This window comes from Hippocampus zosterae, chromosome 15 (assembly GCF_025434085.1).
Source record: "Hippocampus zosterae strain Florida chromosome 15, ASM2543408v3, whole genome shotgun sequence".
NCBI classification, from domain to species: domain Eukaryota; kingdom Metazoa; phylum Chordata; class Actinopteri; order Syngnathiformes; family Syngnathidae; genus Hippocampus; species Hippocampus zosterae.
This window is the reverse complement of record NC_067465.1, coordinates 9732266-9756467: the sequence shown is the minus strand read 5'-3', so window position 1 is coordinate 9756467 and position 24202 is coordinate 9732266. Positions and strand designations below refer to the sequence as shown.

The window sequence follows — 24202 nt, the reverse complement described above, 5'->3', positions numbered from 1 at the left end:
CACCCCAAAAAAGGGTTTGAGGAGTGACAGCTAGTCGATTTTAGGAGTTCACACACACACACAATAAAATGTTAACTATACCATAAATTGTATATTGATATTTTGTAGAGTCCTAAATTGCATCCTTCTGAAGCACGTGCACACACACGCGCACACACACACGCACACACACACACACACACACACACACACACACACAACGCAATTAAGTATGAATTGAGGTTCAAAAAAGAACATGTCTCAAAGTGTGTAAGTGTGCGTGTGTGTGCGTGTGCGTGTGTGTGTGCATGTGTGTGTGTGTGTGTGTGTGTGTGTATGTGAGAGAAGTGACAAGATTACGACCCTGAGTGCCACATTTGTGCTACAGGACCATGATAGCATGTTATTAGCGTATCAGAAACGCACACACACACACACACACACGTTCAATCAACTGACAGCAGCCATTAGCTTGTGTGGGAGACTAATTAGCAGATGTAGTTGGACTCTTGACTTTTGTTTTGTGCCACTCAGATGTGACCAAATTTACTAGAATTGCATTTATTTTTCAATAATTCATAAATGTCTTTTAGAGCATGAAATAAAATGCCGGAGGGGGTTAACTGACACGACAGAGAGTTCTGATGGCAGTAGCATTAGCATCCCCTCCTAGTCCCGGTGTTGCGCACATAGATACTATAGTGTATGTGTGTGTGTATGTGTGTAGGTAATGGCCAGTATGCGCGGACAAGCAATTCAAACCTAAAATTAAACATAAAAACAACGTGGAATATTCACAAAGTCTTAAGAGAGTGTCTGCTAGTTAGCAGTATCTTCAAGTTAGCATTTTCATTCTATGCTACAAACTCATGACAAAGAAAGCTAAAAGGACACTTGAATCCAATAAAACCATTTTTTATCCACTTTCCCATAGAAAATACATTCATACACATATTGCGCATTTTACAAAACAAAGTAAAAACAAAGCGTCACATTTGATCATCCAAACAAGTCACATGGCAAATAAAAAAAATAAAGAAAAATAATACTTGTGTTTGCAAAAAAACAAAAAAAAAACATTTGAATAATTTGTTTTTTTTTTCTTTCTCTTTCTTTTTTTTGTTAGCTTTTTTGACAACCCCCACATGGTTTTATTGGTCCCCAGTTGAAAAAGGGCCTTCATGGAAAATGTACGCAACAAAACTTTTGCTTTGTCAACCTCGCAGAGTGGAAGAAAACAAACAACCAAAACAAAGAACAATGGCCGCCCTCATCTTGTCGCGGATGAGTCGCAGGCTTGTTGTTGCAGCACAAGTTGCGCTTTTGTTTTCCTTTAGCTTAGCTTACATCAGCGCTATGAGCCAAACGGCTTCCACAATCTGCACTCAACTCTCCATTGAAGATGCAATTTTTTATTTTTGGTCATATTTTTCTGGCAATATGACACAAGTCCTCATTTTGACTCGCTATTAGCTTTAAGTCTTTTTTCCTCCCCAAAATAAAAAGTCATAAAATTTCAATTTTTTTAGAGGAGAAAAGTAGCAAGTTTACAATATTTAGCTCCCTGTTTTCTCGATATTTATACACTCGCATAATTTTTGGGGTTAAAAATTTTATTTACATTGAATTTTTTTCCCTCACAAAAGTCTGAATATTTTGAGAAGAAAAATCTGAGGTTGAAGTCTTATTTTCTTCCGAGAAATAAATTACATTTGCTTTTTTTTTTAAAAACAAAAACTCAATATGCTGAGATTTAAGTCCTTTTTTTCTATCAAAATGTCAAACAACTACAAGATGAATGTTGTAGGGGTAGAAAAGTAGTACACAAGTTTCTTTTTTTGGAAAAAAGTTAGATTACAAAATTAAAGTCTTACTGTAAACGTAAAATAAGAGTCAGAAAATCAAGTTTTTGTTGGGGGGGAAAAAGTCAGAATATTGCGAGAATTATGTCAGCACTTCAAGAAACTGCATTAAAAAAAAAGTGAGAACATTTTCGGATTCACGTCATACATTTTTCCCAAAAAGTCATATTCTTACAAATTCAAATGTATTCATTTATGTATTAATTCATTTTTAACTGTTTTCAAATGACAAGATTGAAGTTTATTTGGTTGGCATGAGCGCTTCAAGCTAAACATCGGCATTCAGTATCAACGCAATGACAAACCGGTCATGCAGGTTTCACTCACATCAACATGCGAGAGGAACAACCATGTCGTTGAGAAATTCTCACAGAGTCAGAACGCTTTTCAAGTCGAAGTTCAGACGGACGTTTCGTTGAATGTTGTATTTATTTATCGTGGCGGTGGGGGGGAGATAATCGTTGTTGTTTTATTTATTTTTTTAAGAAAAAAATTCAAGTATTAAATTGTCATTCTTGTCCCAAGAAAAGAAGTTGCAAATCACAACATTAAAATATTTTAAATATTTGTTTTCTTTGAGAAAAAAATTGAATTTTACTACATTTACGTTGTATTTTTTTTCTTTCTATTAGGAAGATCAAGTTAACCTTTTTGACAAAAAAAAGTCACAATCTGAAATGAGTGTTGGATCTTTATCAAGTGGAAAAAAAGTCATTTATTTTGGCGATTGGCCATTTATTTAACTTTTTAATTGGATCATTTGAAAAGAATACATCTTAAATGTACATCAATTAAAGTCTTTGTATTTTTTTCCTGAGGAAAAAGGTCATAATATTACAAGACTAGTTAAAATGCAAAAATGTAAAGTCAAAATCTAAAAGGGGAGTCACATTTTCACATATAAATAATTTTGTCATCTTATTTTGAAAGCTCTCTGGTTGACTTGGAGCCGAAGGTTTCCTACACAGTAGCAAAGGCGCCCACACATTCCTGTCTGACACAGTTGAAAGAAGAAAAAAGAATTGTCAAAAATGAAAATGTCTGTCTTTTTTTTCCGACTGTGATGCACGGGGTTTTATTGTGGCGGGGTGGGGGGGGAGTCGGTTGAGAGGAAATGAGTGTCTGTAAAGCTTTTTCAAGGACTGCATGTGTGTGTTGAATAGGACAAGGCCACTTGCGTAAGGCATCAGTAAGGTCAACAGTGCACTTTTTTTCCTCTCGCTTTTGTTTCGACATGTCTAAGCCAAAGAAAAAGTGAAGGCGACTCACCTCTAAAAGCGCTATTATTAAGTGGTATTCCCAACAACAACAAAAAAGCCTTGTTATGCATCTTTCAACAATAGCAACGTGAAGGGAGCTGCTCTCCAATGACGTCATCCTGCAATCGCAATAAAATGTGAACAGAGCCCCCCCCCCCCCTCCTCACTCATGCAATCCCTGCCCTCCCCACAGCATTAACGTGACATGTACACCCGGTCAACACGCTGCAATTTGCACGCCAAGACACTAGTTGGCGATGGGACTTTTTTTCGGGAGGAGCATGTCAAGTGTTGTGTTGTTGACACGTAAACAAAAGGGCGAAATCATGACTGAACTGTTCAGTCAAAAAAAAAAAAAAAAAAAAACGCGACACACCTCCGAAAGAAAACACTGGAAAGAAAAAACGGCAATTAAATCCAAACCCTGTAGGATATGGAAATATTCATTGATTTCAAAAGAATAGAATTGTTATTTTTTGTGCTTCAGTTTGAATTTTACAAGGTTAAAGTCTGATTTTGGGGAAGTTGTAAAAGGATTCAAGGTGGATTTCTATCCCCTCAAAAAATTGATTTCTAGATTTTTTAATTTTTTTTTACTATTAGGAGATTAGAAATCTTCATGAGGAAAAACGTGCCAAAGATACTATTGCAAGTGTAAATTAGACTTGATGAGGTTAAACTCACATTTTCTCTAGAAAAAGTTAGAAAATCGCAGAAGTTTTTTTTCCAGATCAAAATGAGTTTCCTTTCCAGCGTGTCCTTGACACTCCTGTGCCACTTCCCACTGTTGACGTTCATTGCTTTGAATTTCTCTCGCTCGCTTGAACAACAAAAATGAGCTTTCTGGCATGTGTGTTTTCAGACAGGCTACGTAATACATTGCACATTTATTAGCTGCACCCAAAAAAAATCCTCCCTCCGTTATTTTTTTGTCTTTTTTTTTCCAATGAGCAGGAAGCTGTAGTTCCACCTCCAGTCCTCCAGAGGGCACACAAACAAACACAGAAACCCTCCGTTGCTCTCCAGGCTTTCTTCTCATTCACTCTGAGACAAAAAGACGCCATTCGTCCACCATGCACGCCGCACTTCAGCAAACCAGCGCAGGCATCCGCAGTCCAAACACTCCGCTGCGCCCCCGAAAAGTCCCAAGATCCTCCGGCCAGGGGTAGGGAGGGGGCCTTAAAAAAAAGCGCCAAACACCATACACGAATTCTCGTCCTTTTCGGAACTTTCCTACTCCAGCACAGCGAGCTGTCGGAGGCACTGAGTACGGTGCAAAACGAGAGCCTGCGTGTACGTCCTGCTTTTTTTCCCCCCCGCTGACGGGAACGTCGTCCGCCACGGTGCGCCGCCGTGGTACCTTGTCGACACGCCCCACCGGCCTCGCTGACGCCACACAGGTCAGGAAACATCTGCCCGATTTGTCCCGCCTTAGCCTTCCACGCCGCCGTCGCCACCTTAGATGTGCCGCTTCATGTGCAAGGCCAGATGGTCCGAACGGGAAAAACACCTGAGCAAAAGTGAGAAAAGTTGCAGCACATGAGTGAGCACGGGACAGGCCGACCTGCTAAAATTTCCATTTGTAAATTGTGACATTAGCATGTAGCATTAGCATGTAGCACAGCAAAAACTAATGTCAAGAATAAAGTCAGCCATTTTGGGGCTCCCCCCAAAAAGGTATTATGAGACTCAAGAACAGAGATGAAATTACGGTTAAAAAAAGTTATGAAACGACAAGATTGAAATGCGATGATTTCCCCCAAGAAGAAAAACGTTCATAAAGTACCTGTCGCAGTGGCTGCATTTGAATGGCTTGGCTCCGGTGTGCTTCCTGAAATGGCGCGTCAGCTCATCGCTGCGCGCAAAGCGCCACTCGCAGCCTTCCCACGAGCATCTGTACGGCTTCTCGCCTGCGACGCAAAACCATAAAAACACGCAAGCGCGTAAGCCGCCGTGCACAAACAAAGACGACAAAATGGCTGCTGAAAAGAGTTGTCATTGAAGTTAGGATGGCTAACGTACGTCCGGTTTATGGCATGACATACAATTCTACTGACTAATGTTGCCACTGTTGTCACAGACAAATATAGTATGCAGTGTTCTGTCGACATTATTTATTCCTATATCGTATTCACGAGTCATGGTAATTGTGCCTGTATATTTAAGGCATCAAATGCTTCTAGCTTATCTTGCTATTTTTGTTCGCTCACATCGGGATAGTATCCATGCATCAGATTGCTTCTTTTCAAAGGACAGTTTTTAATTTGTGTCGTTTTCGTGTGACACAAAACTGAATGTTGCCGACTAGTGTGAGTTGAGCAGAAAAACAAGCTAGGGTGCAGTGGTATGCAGCTTATGTAATGTGTGTGAGCGTGTGGTGGCATTAATGGCGGTGGAGTGGAGGGGGGGGGTGCGCTCACATGGCCGGGCAAGGATGCGAGGAATGCGACTTCCTCCGCGAATGGGAGCCACTGAAGCTGTAAACAGCTCGCTTGCGGGTCAAAGTTGATGAGGCTCACATGTGAACGGTGACGGCGCAACACCGCGCTCATGAAAGCAAAGGCAAAGAGCACAATTCCCATCTCGGGGTTTTTTTTTTTTTTTGCTGGTTATTTTTTTTCCCCGACGGCAGGCGTTCCCAGGACGAAATGTCAGCCGTGTTTGCAGGATAAACACGTTGTCTGTTTGACAACATCAAAGGATATTTCCCTCTCTCAAATCTAAAAGTTGAACTCATAAATAAACCAATTCGGCGCAAAAAAAGAAATACCCTTCCACCTCATTTAACATGACATTTAAAATTTGCTTCAAAAAGCTAAAATTCACTGCAACTACAGCCTTTGTTTTGACTTTTTTTTGGGGGGGGGGGTTGAGGAGAGCGCGTGAGTCAACTTTCGTGGGAATGCTTAAAGGGGTGTGTGGCTGCAAAAATCTGCGGAAGGCTGACAGGAAGACTGAAGTGTAAAAGCATGGAGTGGAGATGTAAACAAATGCCTCCCAGGGGGTGCGCAAGCATCTTCCGGGAAGGCTTCCGGAGACACAGGCTTTTGACTATTTTTGGGGGACATCAACTCTCTCTTGTGCTGGAAAAAATGAGACTGATATCTCTTATTGTGGCGGATGGTCACAAATCCTTATGAACTACAGTCATATTAGTCCCTTTTTTTTTCAGAAGATAAAGAATACACGCCTACGAGTCTTGCTTGTTCTATTGTCTGTCTACATGTGTTTGTCCGTGGGTGTTGAAGTATCATTTGCTTAAAGGTTTCTAACACCAATACTTTCGATGCGATTTGATAGCTATCTATGCCGTTTTCCATTATCTATTAGCATTAGGCTAGCAGAAAAGAAAAAAATCCCCATAACGACAGCTTCTAACTTGGAAAACGATTAAGTCGGGTCACTCGTACTTCAAGGCACGAGTGTATTTTCAGAATGCGGGTTGATCAGGTTTTAAGTGTTCGATGTGGTGCGTACCTGTGTGGGTGCGCTGGTGCGCCTTGAGGTGCGAGCTCTTGGTGTACACCTTCCTGCATCCGTTGAAGAGACACCTGTGCACTCGCCTCCTGCCGTCGGGCGACGCTTCCCCACCGACGAGCACCGCCCTCTCCGCGCCGCCGCTCGTCCTGCCTTTCCCCGCCGTATGCGGTCCGGCATGGCCGCCGCCCCCCCACACCTGCAACCCCGCCAGGCCCTCCTTGGCCAGCTCGGGCGAAGAGGGCGGCGTCCCGATGATGACGGCGGCGGCGCAGGCGGCGCTCAGGTCCTCCTCGGGGCTGTCGCCCAGGAGATCGGCCAGCGAGCCGGCGGGGAAGTCGAGGGTGGGCGACAGTTCTTCGGAACAGTCCGACGCTTCGCTGCTGGCGTCCGAGTGGAAGCAGCAGCCCGCGGCGTCTCGGCTCTCCGGAGGTTCCTCGTCCTCCTTGGCCAGCTTGGGGTCGGCCGCCTTGTCGCCACAGGCCAGCATCAGTTTGCTCCACAGATCCTCTTGGTTGTCAAACTTCAGCTCGGACGCCGACACGTACGGCTCGGCCTGCAGGTAGCGCTCCAGCTCCAAGCATGTCTAAAAAAATTAATAAATTAAAAAAAAAACAAGAAGAAGAAGACACAAAGGTCAATATAAGGAAAGGGAAGTTGTCATGTTTGTTATAAGAGTGTACATTGTTTTACATAAACGAGTGTGATTGACTTTCATGCTGTTTGGAACAAAAGTGCGCAGGACACATGGCAAAACCGATCGCGGGCTAGTCATTTATGAATAGAAATGTTCGACAAAGGGACACCACGCAGTTCGCATTAAAGCACTTCATGATTTGAAGTGACGAGTCGTTGATTTAGATGTCACATTGCATTCTTGAACAAGAACATTTGTTTCAGTGGTTGAAATTAGGAAGTGGTTTTTATTCCAAACGGTGAAATGCGAAACACTCGCTGAAACTGAAAGAGTCTGCATTAAAGCGTTTCATGGCCACAAAACTATTTCTTGATTGAGATCCCAGATCATATTACTGAACATAAAAACAAAGTTTCGTGGTTGAAACTGTTTGTTCTTGTTCAGGATGTCCGAATGTGAATTGGTCACTGACATTGAAACAGTCTGCATTAAAGCTCTTCATGGTGAAACATTTGTTGTGGTGGTTGAAATTCATAACTGGCTCTTGTCCAAAACAGTGAAGTGCAGAGCACTTGCTGGAATCGAAAGAGTCTGAATTAAAGCACGTCACGATTGCACAATGAAACACAGTCCTTATTTAGATGTCAAATTATATTCCCGAACATAAAAACAAGATAGAGGTTGTTCAAAATGTTACAACGCAGAGCACCCGCTGAACCGGGACGACTGCATTAAAGCACTTCATGAATTACTTGGGGATTTAGACGTCAAATTTCATTACTGAATGTAAAAGTGAATTTTAGTGGGAGGAATGGATCGGTTTTGTTCAAAACGCTCCAAAGTGGGGCCATCACTGACACTGAAACAGTGTGCATTAAAGCCCTTCATGAATAAACATGAGTTTCCTGAATGTAAAAAAAAAAATGTGTTTCAGTGGTTCGATTTCCTTGTTCTAGTCAAAACTTTCAATGACAAAGTGTAAAAAAAACTTTGAAAGAATCCACATTAAAGCGCCGCGTGACACCGGCGGCTCTCCTTGCCCCCTTCTCCATTCCTTTTGCAACTGCAGCGAGCCGAACCAAGAAGTAAAGCGAAAACGTCGCATGCCGATGTCATGCGCGTTAACGAACATTCCCGATGTAGGATTGCGAACTGCCGTCTGTGGGCCAAGTGCTTGTAGATCTTTTAGCACCATCAATTATTCAGCATAATGTGGATTTAATAATGCATTTGGAGGCATGGCTAGAAATAACATCGCACGCCGGGGACCTGTGAGGACGATGCGAGATTGGTGGTGGCGGTGGTGGGTGGGGGCGGGGGCAGTCGGGGAATGGTTGTGTGTGCGTGTGTGTGCGCCAGAAAAAGCTCCGGCATGAATACTGCAAGATCCACTTTGGGAATGTATGTTGGGGTCCAGCGCGGGCAGAATTCCGACGGCTGCAGATAACTGGAAGATGCCTCATTAAAAGGAATCTGCAGCGGCATTCCCAGACAAAACGTGTTGAGGAGAAGAATGTGGACACAAAGTCCAGATCTGCATCCCACTCCAAGTTGAAATGTTGCAAACCAAAGTATGCAACTCCTGGAATTTGGCTCCGGGCCTGTCTCGGGGGAGGTCTGACAGGAGCCATTCCGCTACAAGGCGAGGGGATGTTGAATTTGAATGAGAAACAAGGAAGGAAAAATTGAAACAGTGGCAAACATGAAGAGCTCACTGACATTCAAAGACTCTGCATCAAGTTATTTCTTCATTAGGAAATTAGTTGGCAATTGTATTGCTGAATGGGGAAAACATGTTTTCGTGATTGAAATGCAATTTGTTCCCGAGTTCACTTTGAAGTGTAAAGAGATGAAAGAACTCGAAAAGAGTCTGCATCAAAGCACTTGACGATGGCGCTCAAGTATTGCTCGATTTGGATGTCAAATTGCATTCATTAAAATCAAAATTTGCTTTTGGCCATTGTAACGGCTCATTCCTGTTCAAAACGGTCCCACTTTGAGAGCTAACTGGAATTGAGAGTTCATATCAAAGCCTTTATTTGGACAAACGTTCAGAAGAGCAACCCAAGTTTTTTGTTGTTGTTGTTTTGTTTTGTTTTTGGTGGTTGGAATTGCTCTTTCCTTTCTGAAACCTGGTCAGCGTGGAGAGCTCATTCCATTGTAAAAAGTCCACATTCAATCATTTCTCGGTGTTAAATGACCTTTCTGAATCCGCACAAATCGTTTTTAGTGGTTGAAACTGTTCATTGCTAGTCAAAACAGTTCCATTTCTCGGCCGACTGAAATTTGAAAGTGTCCGTATTAAAACCCTTCACGAGAGCACATTATTTCTCAATGATATCCAAACTTATATCTGGACTTTCCTGTTACAAACTTAAATGCAAAGCGTCCGCATTGAAGCGCTTGCGCGACGCCACACTATTCTTTTTTCTCAATTGTGAAAATTAAAAATGAACGTTACAGGCTGGTAGTTTTCCCTCTCGTGCTTGCTGTCGCTTTAGCTGTCAGTCTGCGCGCGGGCACGCGTGACAGTTCCGCGCGCGCGCATGTCGACCATCGGAGCTAGCCTTGGGGGAGGTCCGGAATTCCACTCCGACCTATTCTCTTTTTTTTCTGACGATGAAAAAGTCACTTTAAAAAAAGTGGAAATAATAAAGTCGGGTTGCTGTCAGTCTGCGCGCGTGCACATGTGACAGCTCCTTGCAGGCACGCGCAATATCTCACGCACGCACGCACGCATGTCTATCCCGGAACTTGGCACCAGGCTGGCCTGCCTGCCTGCCTGCCTGCCTTCGGGGAGGTCTGACAAGCAGCATCATCGCTCTGCTATGCAAGGATTATTATTTTTACATTTCTATGAAACGAACAAAAGCAATTTATCGCATACATCTCGTCAGCTGGGTAGCTGTCGCCCGCCGCGCGTGCACAAATGACAGCTTCGTGCACGAGCACGCACGATGGTCGCGAATGCAAAGTTTGCAAAAGGGTACGCACATCGCCAGCGCGCTCCACGAACAAGTGACGCAAAAATGCCATCAACAAGTTGGCCCCGAATGCACGCGCCAACTTGGGTCTCTTTTTGGAGGTCTTACAAACAACCAAACAAACACAAACATTTAAAGTCTTCTTTTTCCTCACGTGCAATTAATTACCTGCTGCCAGTACTCCTCCAGGGACGGTAACGCGGAAAAGTATCCGGTGTCGTGCACGATCTGGAGCTCCTGGAAGATGCTGCACATGGGGATGACGTCCATCTCAGAGGGCTGCCTGGTGGTCGTACTTTCGTACGTGCGTGCCTGCGTGCGCGTGTACGTCGCGCTGGTTGCGGAGCGCAGCGGTCACTGACTGAAGTCTGCTCCCGAGTGTCAGCTCCCTCTCAACTCACCTCTTCCTCTTCGTTCTCGCGGTTACAACTACACACGAACATGAACCACGTGACATCGTGACGTTTCAGGCCGCTACAGCCAATGAGCTACGGGCAGCGTTCGACCCGCCTGCCGGTGCTGTCGGGACCAATGGCTGGCCGCAGCCGCAGCCTCTGCCCTGGCCTGGTTGGTTGCGCGGTCTCGAGCGGGTTTCGCTGCTCATTGGGCCGCGCCGGAGCTATTTTTAGGCCGCTATATAAGCGCTCACATGCAGGAAGCTAAAGCGCGAACGGAGAGCACTGCGAGTGCGCGGTTTGGCGGGGGTGACTCTCCGGAGGAATAGCGGCGCAAGTGCTGTGGAGCGCAGACGGGGACAGGCTTTCCACTCCGGCTATGGAGGACGCGTACGCCGGAGGTCTGAACATCGTCTGCCTTTTTTTTAATCCAGCTATTACTATGACATAGTGACATCATGAAATATATGATACGTCCAGCCCCCCCCCAAACCCTCCTTTTTTTTAAATGGTGAAAAATAAGTGTGTTTTAAAAAGTTGTAATTTTGAAAAGTGAGACTTTTAAAATAAACTGATGATATTTCAAGCAATTATTGTAATATATTAAAAAACAACTTTAAAAATACATTTCATTAAATGCAACACTATGACGTTAAAAATGTTAAATCATGTACGACAACAACTTGTTTTGGGGGGTAAAATACATTATCATTCTCGGAAAGACGAAGACGTTTTTTCTACGGAAAAAATAACACGTAATATCCCTAATACTCTAATCTACGTTAAAACGTGATCGACAGTCTGTGGTATGTATGCCAAAGCTAAAGGTGGCACTATAACCCATAACTGTAAGCCTTATTGAGCCAATCAGAGGCTTGATGAAAGACATTTCCTCGGAAAAGGCACAACAGCGAAAAGGGAGGGAAAGTTATCTTCTTGTTTCCAGATGACTTTTCCAAGAGAAGACTCTGGAAAATAAGATCAGGCATACCTGCAAAGACCAGACTTAAATGCTCCATTCCCGCTCCCCAACCCTACTGCTGCAGCCTTCATGAATATTTATCAGAGGTTCTGTGGTTCCATACATTGTTGATTTATGTTCATGATTTGTGTCTCATTAGGATGTCAACGTCAAGGAAGGAAAAATTGAAACAGTGGCAAACATGAAGAGCTCACTGACATTTAAAGACTCTGCATCAAAGCACTTCACCGTGGCACCAAGTTATTTCTTCATTAGGAAATTAGTTGGCAACCCAAACCACCAAACCCAAAAATAAAGACTGAAACAACTATGAAACAAACCAATTAATCTCTATATGTCAAGCTGTCTATGTGCTGTCCTGGCTACCCCCCGCCCCACATAAAAAAAACAAGAGGCTCTCGAATGGAGCCTTGTGGAACACCACCCTCTCCTCTCTCATTATGTATAATTGGAACTTGGAGATTCTTCAAAAAGATTATTTCAAATTATCCATCCATCCATCCAGTTTTTCCTAACTTTCGACCATGGGAATAAGAAAATACTCTCTCTTAGAAAATGTTGGTATTTTAATGAAAATATTACACTTGGGGGGGGGGGGTTGCCCCTCCCCAAAAATTCTGATTACCCCTCGCCCCCCCTCAAAAAAACATTTTACAGTTTTATCTTTAAAAAATTCCAACTTTTAAAATAATGACTTCTTTTTCAACATATACATTTTTTTCTTTTTCCGAATGGCACTCCACACCAGTACAATAAATAAAAAAAACTCATTGATAATTTTCTCATTGATAATTTTGCCCTTCAATAAGAATCCTATTGACAATGCAGAATGGTCACATGATTACCCCCCCTAAAAAAGATCACGACTTCATATCTAGCGGCAATGCACGAGGGACATGTGTGACAAACTGTCTCTCTGGCAACCATATTAGCGCCGGGCGGCTAGCCTATGGATAGCTATACGCTCACACACGCACACGCGTGATTTGTTGCCTCACTTTGGAGCAGGCCAGTTGCAATATTGATGCAGAAGTACATTTTATGACAAAAGGAGTAAAATGTGCCACTTTTCCACCGTAAACTTTACGACACTTTATTGTCTCAAAGTAATTAAGAGAGCATTAAGTTTAATGTGCGGCGCCCAGCTCGGGATTACACACAAACACACGCACAGCAAAATATTGCTCATAAAACATGTTCACGTTTAAATGTAATTGCTGTCCCAAAAAACAAACAAACAAAAAAAACAGCTACAAATGAATAGATTTGTTGTCTTGTTCTTCAAACAAAAGAGTCACCAATTTCAATCCATTTTCTTCTTTAAAAACTTTTTTGTTTTGTTCCAAAAAATATTTTATTTTATTTGAAATTCAAAACACAAAACTCAAAAAAAAATTGGAAAAAACAACATGTATCTTCAAAATTTTCAACATGCAAATAAAAACATTTTTGATGTTTTTTAGGTAAAAATAAAGAAGCAAAAACTAAAATTCAAAACAAAGAAAACTGTTTTTTTCCAGATAAGAATAACAACTGGCACATTTACCAGGAAATTCACAGAATTTTCCACCTATTTATCTGGAATACATTTTTCAGATTAGATTTAAAAATAAAATAAATTTAATAATAAATAAATTTAAATACAATTTTAAAAAACTGTCTCAGCAGCAGATTTCTTTTCATCTTTTCGCGCTCTAAAAAAATGCATTTTGTTTTTTCATGCTTTATTTTCGTCGTCAAAACATGATTTCTTTTTTTAATCAGTTCCACACACACACACACACACACACACAAAGGTTTGTTGTTTTGTTTGTCTGGGTGGGGGGATCAAAATGTGGGAAACTGGTCTTTTCAGTGAAGAGCAGTGAAAACTTTGAGGCTGCTGTCATATCATAACAGATGTCGATGACAGACACTAAGATTTCAATATTGTGTGTTAAAGTCCTGTGGTTAAACATGACACCCAAAAAACATTGGCTTCCTCTTAAGAAAATGTCCTCAAAATGCAACCTTTCAGCAAGCGTTTCACTGTGCTTTCACAACATCACATGTCGTCGTGTTCTTGTTGTGAACGGCCAATTCAAATCCTCACAAGACTTCTTGATGATCAACAATTGGATTATAAACCCATGGACGATTGGGGACAGTGGCGTTTCCACAAAAGGATGTTCAGTGAGAGACAAAAGTGGTCCGATTTTTGACATTTATTGTGTTTGTTTCTTGGCATCCTTCTTTGATTAACAACAACAGGGCACTGGAAAGCTGAAAATACAAACAAATCTTGGCACCTTTGTGACAGAGCCACGTGAAATTCGGTGGCCACCTCTATGGTAATCACAACAGGAAAAACAAAAAAGTCTCAATAACCTGGGCACCAAATTCAACAAGAAGTCAGTCATTTTGGTTTGATGTAGCCATTTTGGGGCCGCGTGAGTCCAAAAACGGGATTCGCCTAAAAACAATTTTGGGATTTGATGATTTTTTTTTAAAGTGTGTTGTGAGAAAATATTAAAACTATCGCGAATGCCAATCAATAGTGAGCATGATTATTTTTATTTGATAAGCAGTTTAGAAAATTGATGGATACTTATTGGCCCAGCTCTTATAACAGCTGTACCTAATGAAGTGTCCAATGCCCGCGCACGTGAAGGTACACCGAAGCTGCGTTTGAGTCTCGTGACTTTTGCTTTTATATTTGTCTGCTTTGTATTTAAGAGGACATTTGCGCATTGATACACTTCACAGTGTATCGGTCAAGGTAACAGGCGACCGCTGTTTGTGCATCATGGGATAAAGATGACTCATCATCATCACACACACACGCACAAAGGAATAAAGTGATTCCAGATGACATGAAATAAGCTGCGTCCATGTTCAAAGTGATTGTCTTTGACATTCATCCAATTGCAGCAGCCTAGGGTTGCCATGGTGACCATCACATATTCACTGTCCAATATTTGGTCACCACTGTGAACAACAACAGCTTGTTAGCCGACTCGTTGTGAGGACATGGGGGGGAAAAAAAATCTATTTTAAAATATTCTATCAATAATACCCGCCCCCATCTGCATTAGCAATACCGGAAATAAAAAGCCTTTTTTTTTTTAACACTCTTATTTTTGTCTGGTAGTTTTGGTCAACAAGATGATTGCATAAAGTACATGAATGATTTCCATGAAACTAAAATGATTGGATGCAAATGTATTATAGTTTAGCGTTAACGCATTCACTGACAGCCGTTTTTAAAGCTTCCCCTTTTGAGAGCATTCTTTCAACACCGACAGAATATTGTGTTCTAAGACAACATAAGAACTGAACCTACATCAAAACATGACAACCACATCATCTATTCTGATGATTTTGACAAATTTTCAACCTACTGTGACAAATACTCTCTTGATACCATATCATACACGCTCTCCTGTTGATAGCCTAAATTTGTCGGCATTTCTCTTGCTTAAAAAAAAAAAAATCAACCGGTCGAGACTGATTGCGTGATCTTTATCTTCAACTCAAAAGCTGTGCTGGGCCCAAATCCAAATTAATTTGTCTGTGGCGGTCGACGCTAGCTTCCAGTTAATGAATTTGGTTGTCCGCGCTAATCAATGAGTTAAAGACAACCGAACAGAAGTGAGCAGTCTCTGTAACATTATGTTCAGTCAGAACATTTAATTTAGCAATTCCTTTGTGCAGCACACTTTTGAGAATCACTCCATGATTTGCTTTCATAAAGTGCTGAGTCATCACGCTCGGTCATCCAGAGGCCATACTCCACCAGCACGAAGTCACCACGTTACAGCATGTACAGTATACATCACGTTTACACTCATGTGACATGATTCATCAGGGATTCCTGCCCTGTATACGTCGAACGGCGTGGAGAGATCATTGATCATCAGCGCAGTGCAAAAATCACGGCCGCCGTGCAGCAATGCATTGTGGGTCTTTGTGTCCCCCGGGGAACGACAACATAGAAGGAGAGGAAATGAATGTCGGCCCCAGATAAGAGCGCTGAGGTGAGTGTGCCGTGTGTGAGAAAAGTGATGTCACGAGTGATGTCACATTTTTTAACTGTGAAGAGTGCGCCACACAAGGCTTCCAGGATATCTCTCATTTTTGTGTAATTCTGATCGCCTGACTTAGAAACCAGTGACCAAAAGATCGCGTTAACTTTCAACTAGTTATTTGAAATGTTTTAGGGTTTTTTTCTGCTTTTCTAGGAACTGACTAAACGACAACTCAATCACCCCTACAAAGTAGCGTTTTATTTTGAGCTTTTTGCCACCTGACTGATCGATCCTCTTGACCGACTACCAAACTGAGAACTGCAATTGACAAAAAAACCTCACCAAACTGTTGTTATAATCCTTCGTCCTAACTGATGGACCAACCCAGTGTGACTCACGCGAATCGGTTATCTCATTTTTGTGTCATTCTGCTTCCAAATCTAACACTCAGGTTGCCTTTGTGATTTTGGCATAATCGTGTTTACAAACGAACCGGCAATGGCAATTCTTTCAATCGCTTTTCACAACACGACTGTAAAAATGTCGAGTCTGTCTCTCCGCAGAGATTTCGGAGAGCATTTGTAGGTGTAGCAAATAAGGTCAGAGCCGAGTAGCCCGCATCCTGTTGTTGACGAGAGGACAGGAAGCGTCCGCATCCCCTCCAAAGGGAAATGCAGGCGGCTTATAAATAGTGACAACAGGTAGTGTCCTGGCCATGCTGCTTGGGAGCGTTATCTGTCCGATACGAAATGTCAAGCTCAGTGGGTCACGCGCTACACTCGTTGCCTTCTCAACAAGATTCACTGTGACCAAGAACTTGAATTTCGTACGCCTTTTTTCAAGCCTTTTCACAAACAACCTGATGATGTTCCCTCCTTACTTTTGCTGCACACAATGTTGACGTCCCAACACATTCACTCCACCAGTCCCTCCCATGAGAGATCTATTTTATAACAAAAAGAACTAAACAAACTCACCCACCAACAAACTTAACCCTTTCTGAGACAGCATTTCCTAGAGTGGACAGCTGTCCAGGTTATCAGGTTACAGGGTGCATGAACGGGTTTAACCAACCAGCAAACGAAACCACCCAACCAACAAACCAACCAACGAGCCACCCAAAAATCTAACCAATTAAAATCAACGAACCACCCACGAATGCGAGCAACACAAAAAACAACCAACAAAACAACCAAGCGATAAAGAAGCTAATCAAGAAACCGACCAACCAACAAACTAAACCGAACCATTGAGGGAGGGGAGTTGACATGTTTCTGGGGTTCAAAGCGATGAGAGACATGGAAGGATGAAAGAGAGACACTGGTTGCTTTTAGTTTGAACATCTTGTTTGTTGCGGGGGAAAAAATGGGACTCAACTCACCAACCTCGCATTATTTTCTGCATTGAGTCACCAACCGGTAACAGAAGACCAAGTAACCAACATTTGACTTTCAACACTGTACTTATTCCAGGAGAAGTGGCCTCAACCAGGGCTGTTGAGAGAATAACAATAAACACGGGAAGATTCATATTCAAAGGGTGGCTCGTCCGGTTCTTCATTTTTCATCAAGATAAGTTGATTGTTTTACCTTTCATGCCACGTAGAAAGTGTTTGGCCCAAGATGTTTTACTGTCCGCGCACGATTGATCATGTCATAGAACGTTATGCTACTTTCACTTTCCAAGTATGGTCAAGTTTGACGGCGCGGCTCCGGCCGGCGAAGTTCATGCATGCCTGGAGAAGGGCATCATGGGAGTTCTGCCACGCTCCCACGCAGCCCAGCCCCCCAGTGGCAGCTGCGAATGTGATGAGAGGAGCAAAAGACCCCATCGAGAACCCAGAGCCAACCCCCACCCTGGTTACGCTGCCATAATGCCGATAAACAGGAACCTTTCTTCCCACTGTAATACCGTGACCCCCCCGCTCCCCTCGCCCAAACCGGGGCCCCCAAAACACCTCCCCTTTTTCCTTTTTCCTCCGCACTCCAAGGGGAACCCTCCACGCCACCAGCAGCATTCCACATCCTGTCCGACCAACTTGCATACAGCACATCAGCAACTTTCTCAAGATGTCTCAGTTATGATGTAAATAAGTTATTTCAAGAAACCCAGACATGAGCAGAAACCTCCGCCAAGGCTTCTTTCTGTTCTTTCGACTGCATCTGAGGGCCCAAAAATGATTAATCCAATGAGGATGAACATGGCAATTCATTTCTTGTTTTTAGGAAATGAAGGAAGGATGATGGCAGGAGCAAATGCAACAGTGTTAAAAAAAATTGTATAAAACACCAATGGCAATTTCGATGTGAGAGGTTGTTCAAATGGTTACAACCCATGTGACAACATTTCTGACACATGTGTCAAAATTATGTTAAATGCCAAATCAAAGGCAGGTCTTTAACTATTTCACTGCTCCTTTGGCATGACATAGGTAGCCCAGCTTTGGATGCAATTCTTTCACCAACCTATACTGGCACAGGACTCAAGTCATGACAGTAAAACTTTGTCTCCAAAAAACAAAAAACAAAAACCTTCAAGGCTAAAAAGAGCGATCAGAACGCTATCTGTAACTTCAGTATACACCAGTTTTTACCATCGCAGACCGAGGACCCCTGTAATGTTTTGACCACCAGTCCAAGTCCACGAACCACTTTTGGTTCCCGATCCACCATTTTGACCAAACCAACCCAAGAACTGAGAAACCAGCCAACAACTAATCAAAAAACAGCCAACAACATTCAACCAACCAACCCATCGACAACTGTATTGAACAAATTGACCTAAAATAACAAGCCAAATCAACCAGCAATCAAAATTAACCCACCCACCAACCAACTACACCACAAACTAACCAACTGACCTGAACAAAACTAAACCAACTAGGCAAACAAACTAAACCAACCCACAGATACATCAACCAACCAATGAACTCGCAAATTCAACAACTTAGCAAACCAACAACTTAAACTAACTCACCAAGCTAGCAAGCAACCATCCATCTATACAACCAACCTAGCAATTAACAAACAAAACTAACCAGCCGGGCCAACCTATCAGAACAAACCATTAAACAAATAAACAAACAAAAAAATCCAAACCAACCAATTTACAACCTAACTCAAACTCGGAACCAGCAAACTAAGCCAGTCACCCAAACAACAACTAAAAGGAACAAACAAACCAACAAATGTTCCAACGGGCAATCCTCATGCAGTCAACGTGACTGTTTGTTGTCCACAACAAAAAAACAAAACAAGCCGAGAGAACATCCACAGCTGGAGGCTAAAAAAATGCTCAACACATGTTTCACAAAGGAAGCGCACTGTCATTTGGTCGGCATGGTTACGGCGACAACAGGAACTGAAAGTAAGGAGCGTGCCATTTTGCTTTCGATGTTAATGACTCGTGACGGCTAGTTGACAAAGTCTCAACCACACACAGAACTGTTAGTGAATGAATGCTGAGAGTCTAGGATGAAGTCATCGGTGCTCAGGCTAATTTCTATTTTTGTTGTTGTTGTTTTTTTTTTAATATTGCCCTCAAAACCAGGTTAACTTAATACAATGGCATTTAGTAGGCACATCAATCATGAATAGAGCAACTCAAACAAAAGTCCCAAGACATGCTGGAACGGCCTTGTCCCTTGGATCTCATTTTCAAAATCCATCCCACAAAGTCACTGTCCATCCATCCATCCATTTTCTGAACCGCTTAATCCTCACTAGGGTCGCGGGGGGTGCTGGAGCCTATCCCAGCCGTCTTCGGGCAGTAGGCGGGGGACACCCTGGATCAGTTGCCAGCCAATCGCAGGGCACACAGAGACGAACAACCATCCACGCTCACATTCACACCTAGGGACAATTTAGAGCGTCCAATCAGCCTGCCATGCGTGTTTTTGGAATGTGGGAGGAAACCGGAGCACCCGGAGAAAACCCACGCAGGCCCGGGGAGAACATGCAAACTCCACACAGGGAGGCCGGAGCTGGAATCGAACCCGGTACCTCTGCACTGTGAAGCCGACGTGCTAACCACTGGACTACCGGGCCGCCCCACAAAGTCACTGTTACTTGACAATTTAAATTTGGCATGTCTTTCAATAGTAGAGGTGGCACGGCGATCAATTGGTTAGCACATTGGCCTCACAGTGCAGAGGTGGCAAGGCCTTCCTGTGTGGAGTTTGCATGTCCTCCCCGTGCCTGCATGGGTTTTCTCCGGGTACTCCGGCTTTCTCCCACATTCCAAAAAGGCGAATGGAATACTCTAAATTGTCCCTAGTTGTGATTGTGAGCCTGCGACTCTGATGAGGATAAGCACATTACAAATGGATGGATGGATGGATGGATGGATGGATAGATCTCATGAGTCGACCCACAAAAACATCTTAAGAAGCTATGCTAACCGACTGACCTAAAAGAAACTCATTTCCAGGGATCGTCACCGCTGAATTTCCCTTTTGAAAACTAGTTTCACTCAGCAATGTGAAATCTGGTTGACATGTCTATCATGAGTAGACCCACAAAAAAAATAAAAAAGCGGCTGTTTTTTTTAGCTTGTCCTCAAGACCTACAAGATGTTGAAGAGGATGTAGAGGTCTACTCGCTTATACCTTTCAGGCTAAATGCTACAACGCCACGTAGCCTTCTGACATGTGACTGACTTTGTGTCAAGAAACAACAGTGAGTGAGTGACGTGCCTACCAAAGCCATCAATCACCAAGCACAAATTACAGGACGACCTTCGCCTGGCAACAACCCACCTCTGCTGTGTGCACGTGTTTTGGCATTTCTGAGTCACACTCGCCGTCAACGTAGCATTAGCCACACCACACCGCTAACTTTTGGTCTGGCTTGTTTTGTGTCCTTTATGAGTCAGAACTGGGCGTGTACTATTGCGTTCCGACAGTTGTTATTTTAGGAATGTGGGTGATTGTACATTTTGCGTTAGTCAATTTTTGATGCAGCGAGGATGGGAGCCATTGGCTTTTTATTTTCTTTGTGCTACACCATGTCATGGGTTTTCCTTGACTGCTGTGATTTATTTCAATTAAAATAGATAAATAAATGGGGTTTGGTGATTTTTTTTTTTATTTCTTCTTCATTCCCCATCCCCTAACTTCCACAGAATCATAGAAATACTTGAGTACGTTGCGATACGGGTGACCCTTTGAGTTTTGCCGAGATACAAGTCACGAGTCGGACAATTTTCTTTCTTTTTTTGCTTTGGTTTGCTGGTAAAACTGGAGATACAAGTACTGTTTGGTAGGAGTCAACCTAACTCAGCTCACTTGACAAAAAGCAGCAGTTTGGCAGAAAGGAAACAATTGTTCCGAAAAAAGAGGCTTCAAGCTGTTTATTGCCTCTGCCAGATAAATCTAATGCCAAACTAAAAATAACCCCCCCCCTCAAAATACCTCTCATGTGTTTAATTAAAACAACCACATAGCTTTGCTTTAATGAGGTGTATTTAGCATAATGCTAACACACCATGCAAAAAATCATAAAGAGGCGAATGAAGCTAGCATTGATGTTGCAACCTTTTGCACAATGGATATTTAAGCACAAGTAGTGGAGCAACACATGTAGACACATAATATAACAATACTCACAGGCATCTAGTCTTTATCCTTCAAATTGTGTCATGACTTTGTTTTTAATCAGTTTAAAATGATTTTATGAAGTAGAATAGTGCTATCTTTCTAATTAAACAAAGAAAATTTTAGTTGGCTGGAGTGGATTCATGGCAGTTCAATTTCATTTCAATGGGAAGCGTTTATTTGAGATTTCAGATGCCAGCGTGGTCCCAGAACAAATTTAAAACCCTTATAGGAAAAAGTCCCATTCTGTATCTCTACGTTAATGCGGGAAAGAAACACGTTCAAAGGTAAAAAAAAAATACATTAAAAAAAGGGTCAAAACTTGTCATTTTTGTTTTGCTTTTTAAATGAGCAAAATGGGGAAAAAAGACTAAAATGGGCAACTTCAACTGAAGGCCATGTCACACAGCCCTAGTTGAGATCCAATCAAACATTTTCATCTCGTCAAAGAGCGCTAATCAGCATCCCAGTCACACGTCCACGCCGGAAAATTCATTTCCCCACTCTGGCCGTTTCGCTTCGATGCCACGCGGCGGGACGACGATGCCAGAAGCCGAGCGGGCGCCCGTCTGTCGCTCGCGCGACGTGCCGCGCTTCAAAGAAGCGACCACTTGCGACTGTTGTGTTCGTCTGTCGTGCTTCGGCCGCCAAAAGCCAAAGTGGCAAATGGGTGCGAAAGGCTTGGCACGCGCAAGCTAATCACAGAACGGGGCGGCGTCCAATCAAAATGGCAGAGTGACGAGCTGTCCTCACACCTGTTTGACGACCACACGCACACACACACACGCTCACTGACTGTCTTAATCAAAAACGCAAACACGCATGGACGCACGCATGCACACGCACGTAAAAATAAAACAAGCCTTTTCCTCGAGAGGCCAATTATCTGTTAAATGGATGCACTCCGTCAACACTGTGGATGAGCACATGACAGCTTGCACGTGGTGCTTTGACAAAAGTATTGAGACGCTTACGGGGAGTAGAAAAAAAACAATCTGAAATCGGACAAGCGTATTGAGGACACCTGCAAGAAGTGAAAAATGATGAATTTGCGGATTTTGGACAAAAGTGCTTGTAAAAGGTAGATAAAAGCATTGGGACACAGGAAGTAACAGGAAATGTGGTGTTTAAGGGACAAAGGTATTGGGACACCATTAAGAGGTGAAGAAAATGAAGATTTTGGACAAAAGAATTGGGGCACCTGTTGGATAAGCAAAATGTAGAGAAAACTATTGAGAACGCGTAAAAATGAAACAAAATGAGAAACCTACAGGAAATTAAACAACATTTTTGACAGGTATTGTTGCAACAGGGAGTAAATTAAAAAATCTGGACAACAAACTTCAACACCTTTTTTTGCAACAGTATGATTCAACTGTTCTGGGAACAACACTGTGCAAGATTTGGGAGTTCACCCAAGTCCTTCCACAAAGTTGGAATCACAAATCCAACATGTCTGGATATGATCAAGAACGACAATGTTGAAGACGACTCGCCAGACTTAAGCGATGCGCTTGTCGGGCGGGTCAAAACAGGACACGAGGAGCTCCAGTGTCGGGCCAGCCAAAGCACGTCTGAGACGAGTTTGTTGTGCTCGCCCGGTTCTCATGAAGTCATGGCCTGACACTCGGCCAAGTACACGTACACGAACACGTATACACACACACACAAAACAAAAACAATGCAGCCAAATGAGCTAAAAACAAAAGAAGACAAAATAGTGACTTGCTTTATTGGTTGCATGTGTTTGGATGTCTTGGGAAAGAAATGGTGTTGTTTCAGCGAGACTCTCACACATGAAGCTGAGATCGTAAATCAGCAGCGAAGAAAAAGAACATTCCGGCTTGCAGTGTGGCCAACATCCAGTCGCGAATCAGTGCCGAAGACCTCAGAAGAACTTGTGCGCTACCGCAACTCGGGTGAACACCTTCACCTCAACCAGAGGGTAGCGAGGAAGGGAGGAAGGAAGGAAGAGCGGAGTGAGGAAGAGAAGGAAGGAAGGTAGGTAGGAGAGGAAAGATGGGAGGAAAGAGAGGAGGGGGGAGAGAGAAAGCATAGAAGGACGGAAGTAAGAATAAAAGGAGAGAGAGAGACACGGTAGGAAGTAATGAGGAAAGTAAGGAAGTGAGAAAAGGCAGGGTGGTGTTTCGGAGGCACAAGATGAAGCAGGAAATGAGAGAAGGACGGATGGAACAAAGAAAGGGAAAGGAAGACGGGAAGGAAGTAAGAAAGGTAGGGTAGAGGGCAGGAAGGAGGTAAGGAGGGAGGAAAAGAGGAAACTAAGGGAGCGGTCGGCAGGGACGAATTTAGGAAGAAAGGAAAGACGGAAGGAAGGAGTAAAACAGGAAACAGGCACAAGGAAGAAAGTAGGGAATGACGGGAAGATGGAAACAACGGTTGAAGGAATGAAGGGAGCAAGGAAGGTTGGGACGTGTTAAGGACGTAGGGAAGGTGGTGAGAAAGGGAGCTACGAAGGAGGGAACAAGGAATAAAGGACGGAGGGTGTCACACGCGACAAAGAAATTCATTCGCAGAGGCTTGGGCTCATATTGCAGTGACACACCCGGGCTAATTAGCATTCTTGTTCCTTTCAACCACGGATGTAGTTTCGAGGGCTTTTGCCACGCATCGGCGCAGAGTAAATATATTATGGGATAAAAATGAAGCGCATATTCGCATTGTGGGAAATGTAGTACATCGGTGAAATCCGACAATAACCGTGTTCACTAATATACAAGTTTCCATGTTTAATTAAACGTCACAGAAAGACACAATCCATGAAACCAAATAACTTACTTCTGGCGCCGCATGTTGACTTTCCGCTGTGGTAAATATTCGTAGCATTCAACAACTTCTAACGTGAACAATTATCGGATTTATAATGATGGTTCAAGTATTCTTCATAAATTAACATCGCAAACATTGTACACATGTAAACTGTTTTCGAAAATAGACAAATCAAATGTATCAAAATTCAAATGAAAACCAAAAAGTTTAAGCATTACTTACCAAAATCAGAGCGCTGCT

At 42.9% G+C, this 24202-nt stretch overlaps 1 protein-coding gene and 2 long non-coding RNA genes across 5 annotated transcripts in view; 1 reads left to right on the top strand and 2 right to left on the bottom strand.

Annotated features, from left to right (window-relative positions):
• Positions 1–1106: 1106 nt before the first annotated feature.
• Positions 1107–10636, bottom strand: LOC127616031 (Krueppel-like factor 6). Its single transcript, XM_052087447.1, has 4 exons — positions 10367–10636; positions 6578–7163; positions 4887–5010; positions 1107–4610 (listed from the first exon to the last, which is right to left on the bottom strand). The coding sequence occupies exons 1-4, from the start codon at positions 10466–10468 to the stop codon at positions 4559–4561; spliced, it is 864 nt and encodes a 287-aa protein (XP_051943407.1). The 5' UTR covers positions 10469–10636; the 3' UTR covers positions 1107–4558.
• A 714-nt stretch (positions 10637–11350) lies between these two features.
• On the top strand, positions 11351–11966 carry LOC127616048 (uncharacterized). The gene is made up of 2 exons (XR_007967014.1): positions 11351–11399; positions 11715–11966. It is a non-coding gene; the product is annotated as an uncharacterized LOC127616048 (long non-coding RNA).
• A 10925-nt stretch (positions 11967–22891) lies between these two features.
• LOC127616056 (uncharacterized) overlaps positions 22892–24202 on the bottom strand; it is a 64798-nt gene continuing 63487 nt past the window's right edge. For all 3 annotated transcript variants that reach the window (XR_007967022.1, XR_007967023.1, XR_007967024.1), the window contains one exon: positions 22892–23642. This is a non-coding gene — a long non-coding RNA (uncharacterized LOC127616056). The remainder of the gene's footprint in view (positions 23643–24202) is intronic.

What these genes read in the sequence shown, in the direction of transcription:
- LOC127616031 (XM_052087447.1), bottom strand. Translation starts at nt 10,468, where the DNA reads ATGGACGTCATCCCCATGTGCAGCATCTTCCAGGAGCTCCAGATCGTG. An exon ending in TGGAGGAGTACTGGCAGCAG is followed by an intron (nt 7,164 to 10,366) that starts GTAATTAATTGC and finishes TAATTTTTTTAG; the next exon opens with ACATGCTTGGAGCTGGAGCG. An exon ending in AAATGCAGCCACTGCGACAG is followed by an intron (nt 4,611 to 4,886) that starts GTACTTTATGAA and finishes ACTTTTGCTCAG; the next exon opens with GTGTTTTTCCCGTTCGGACC.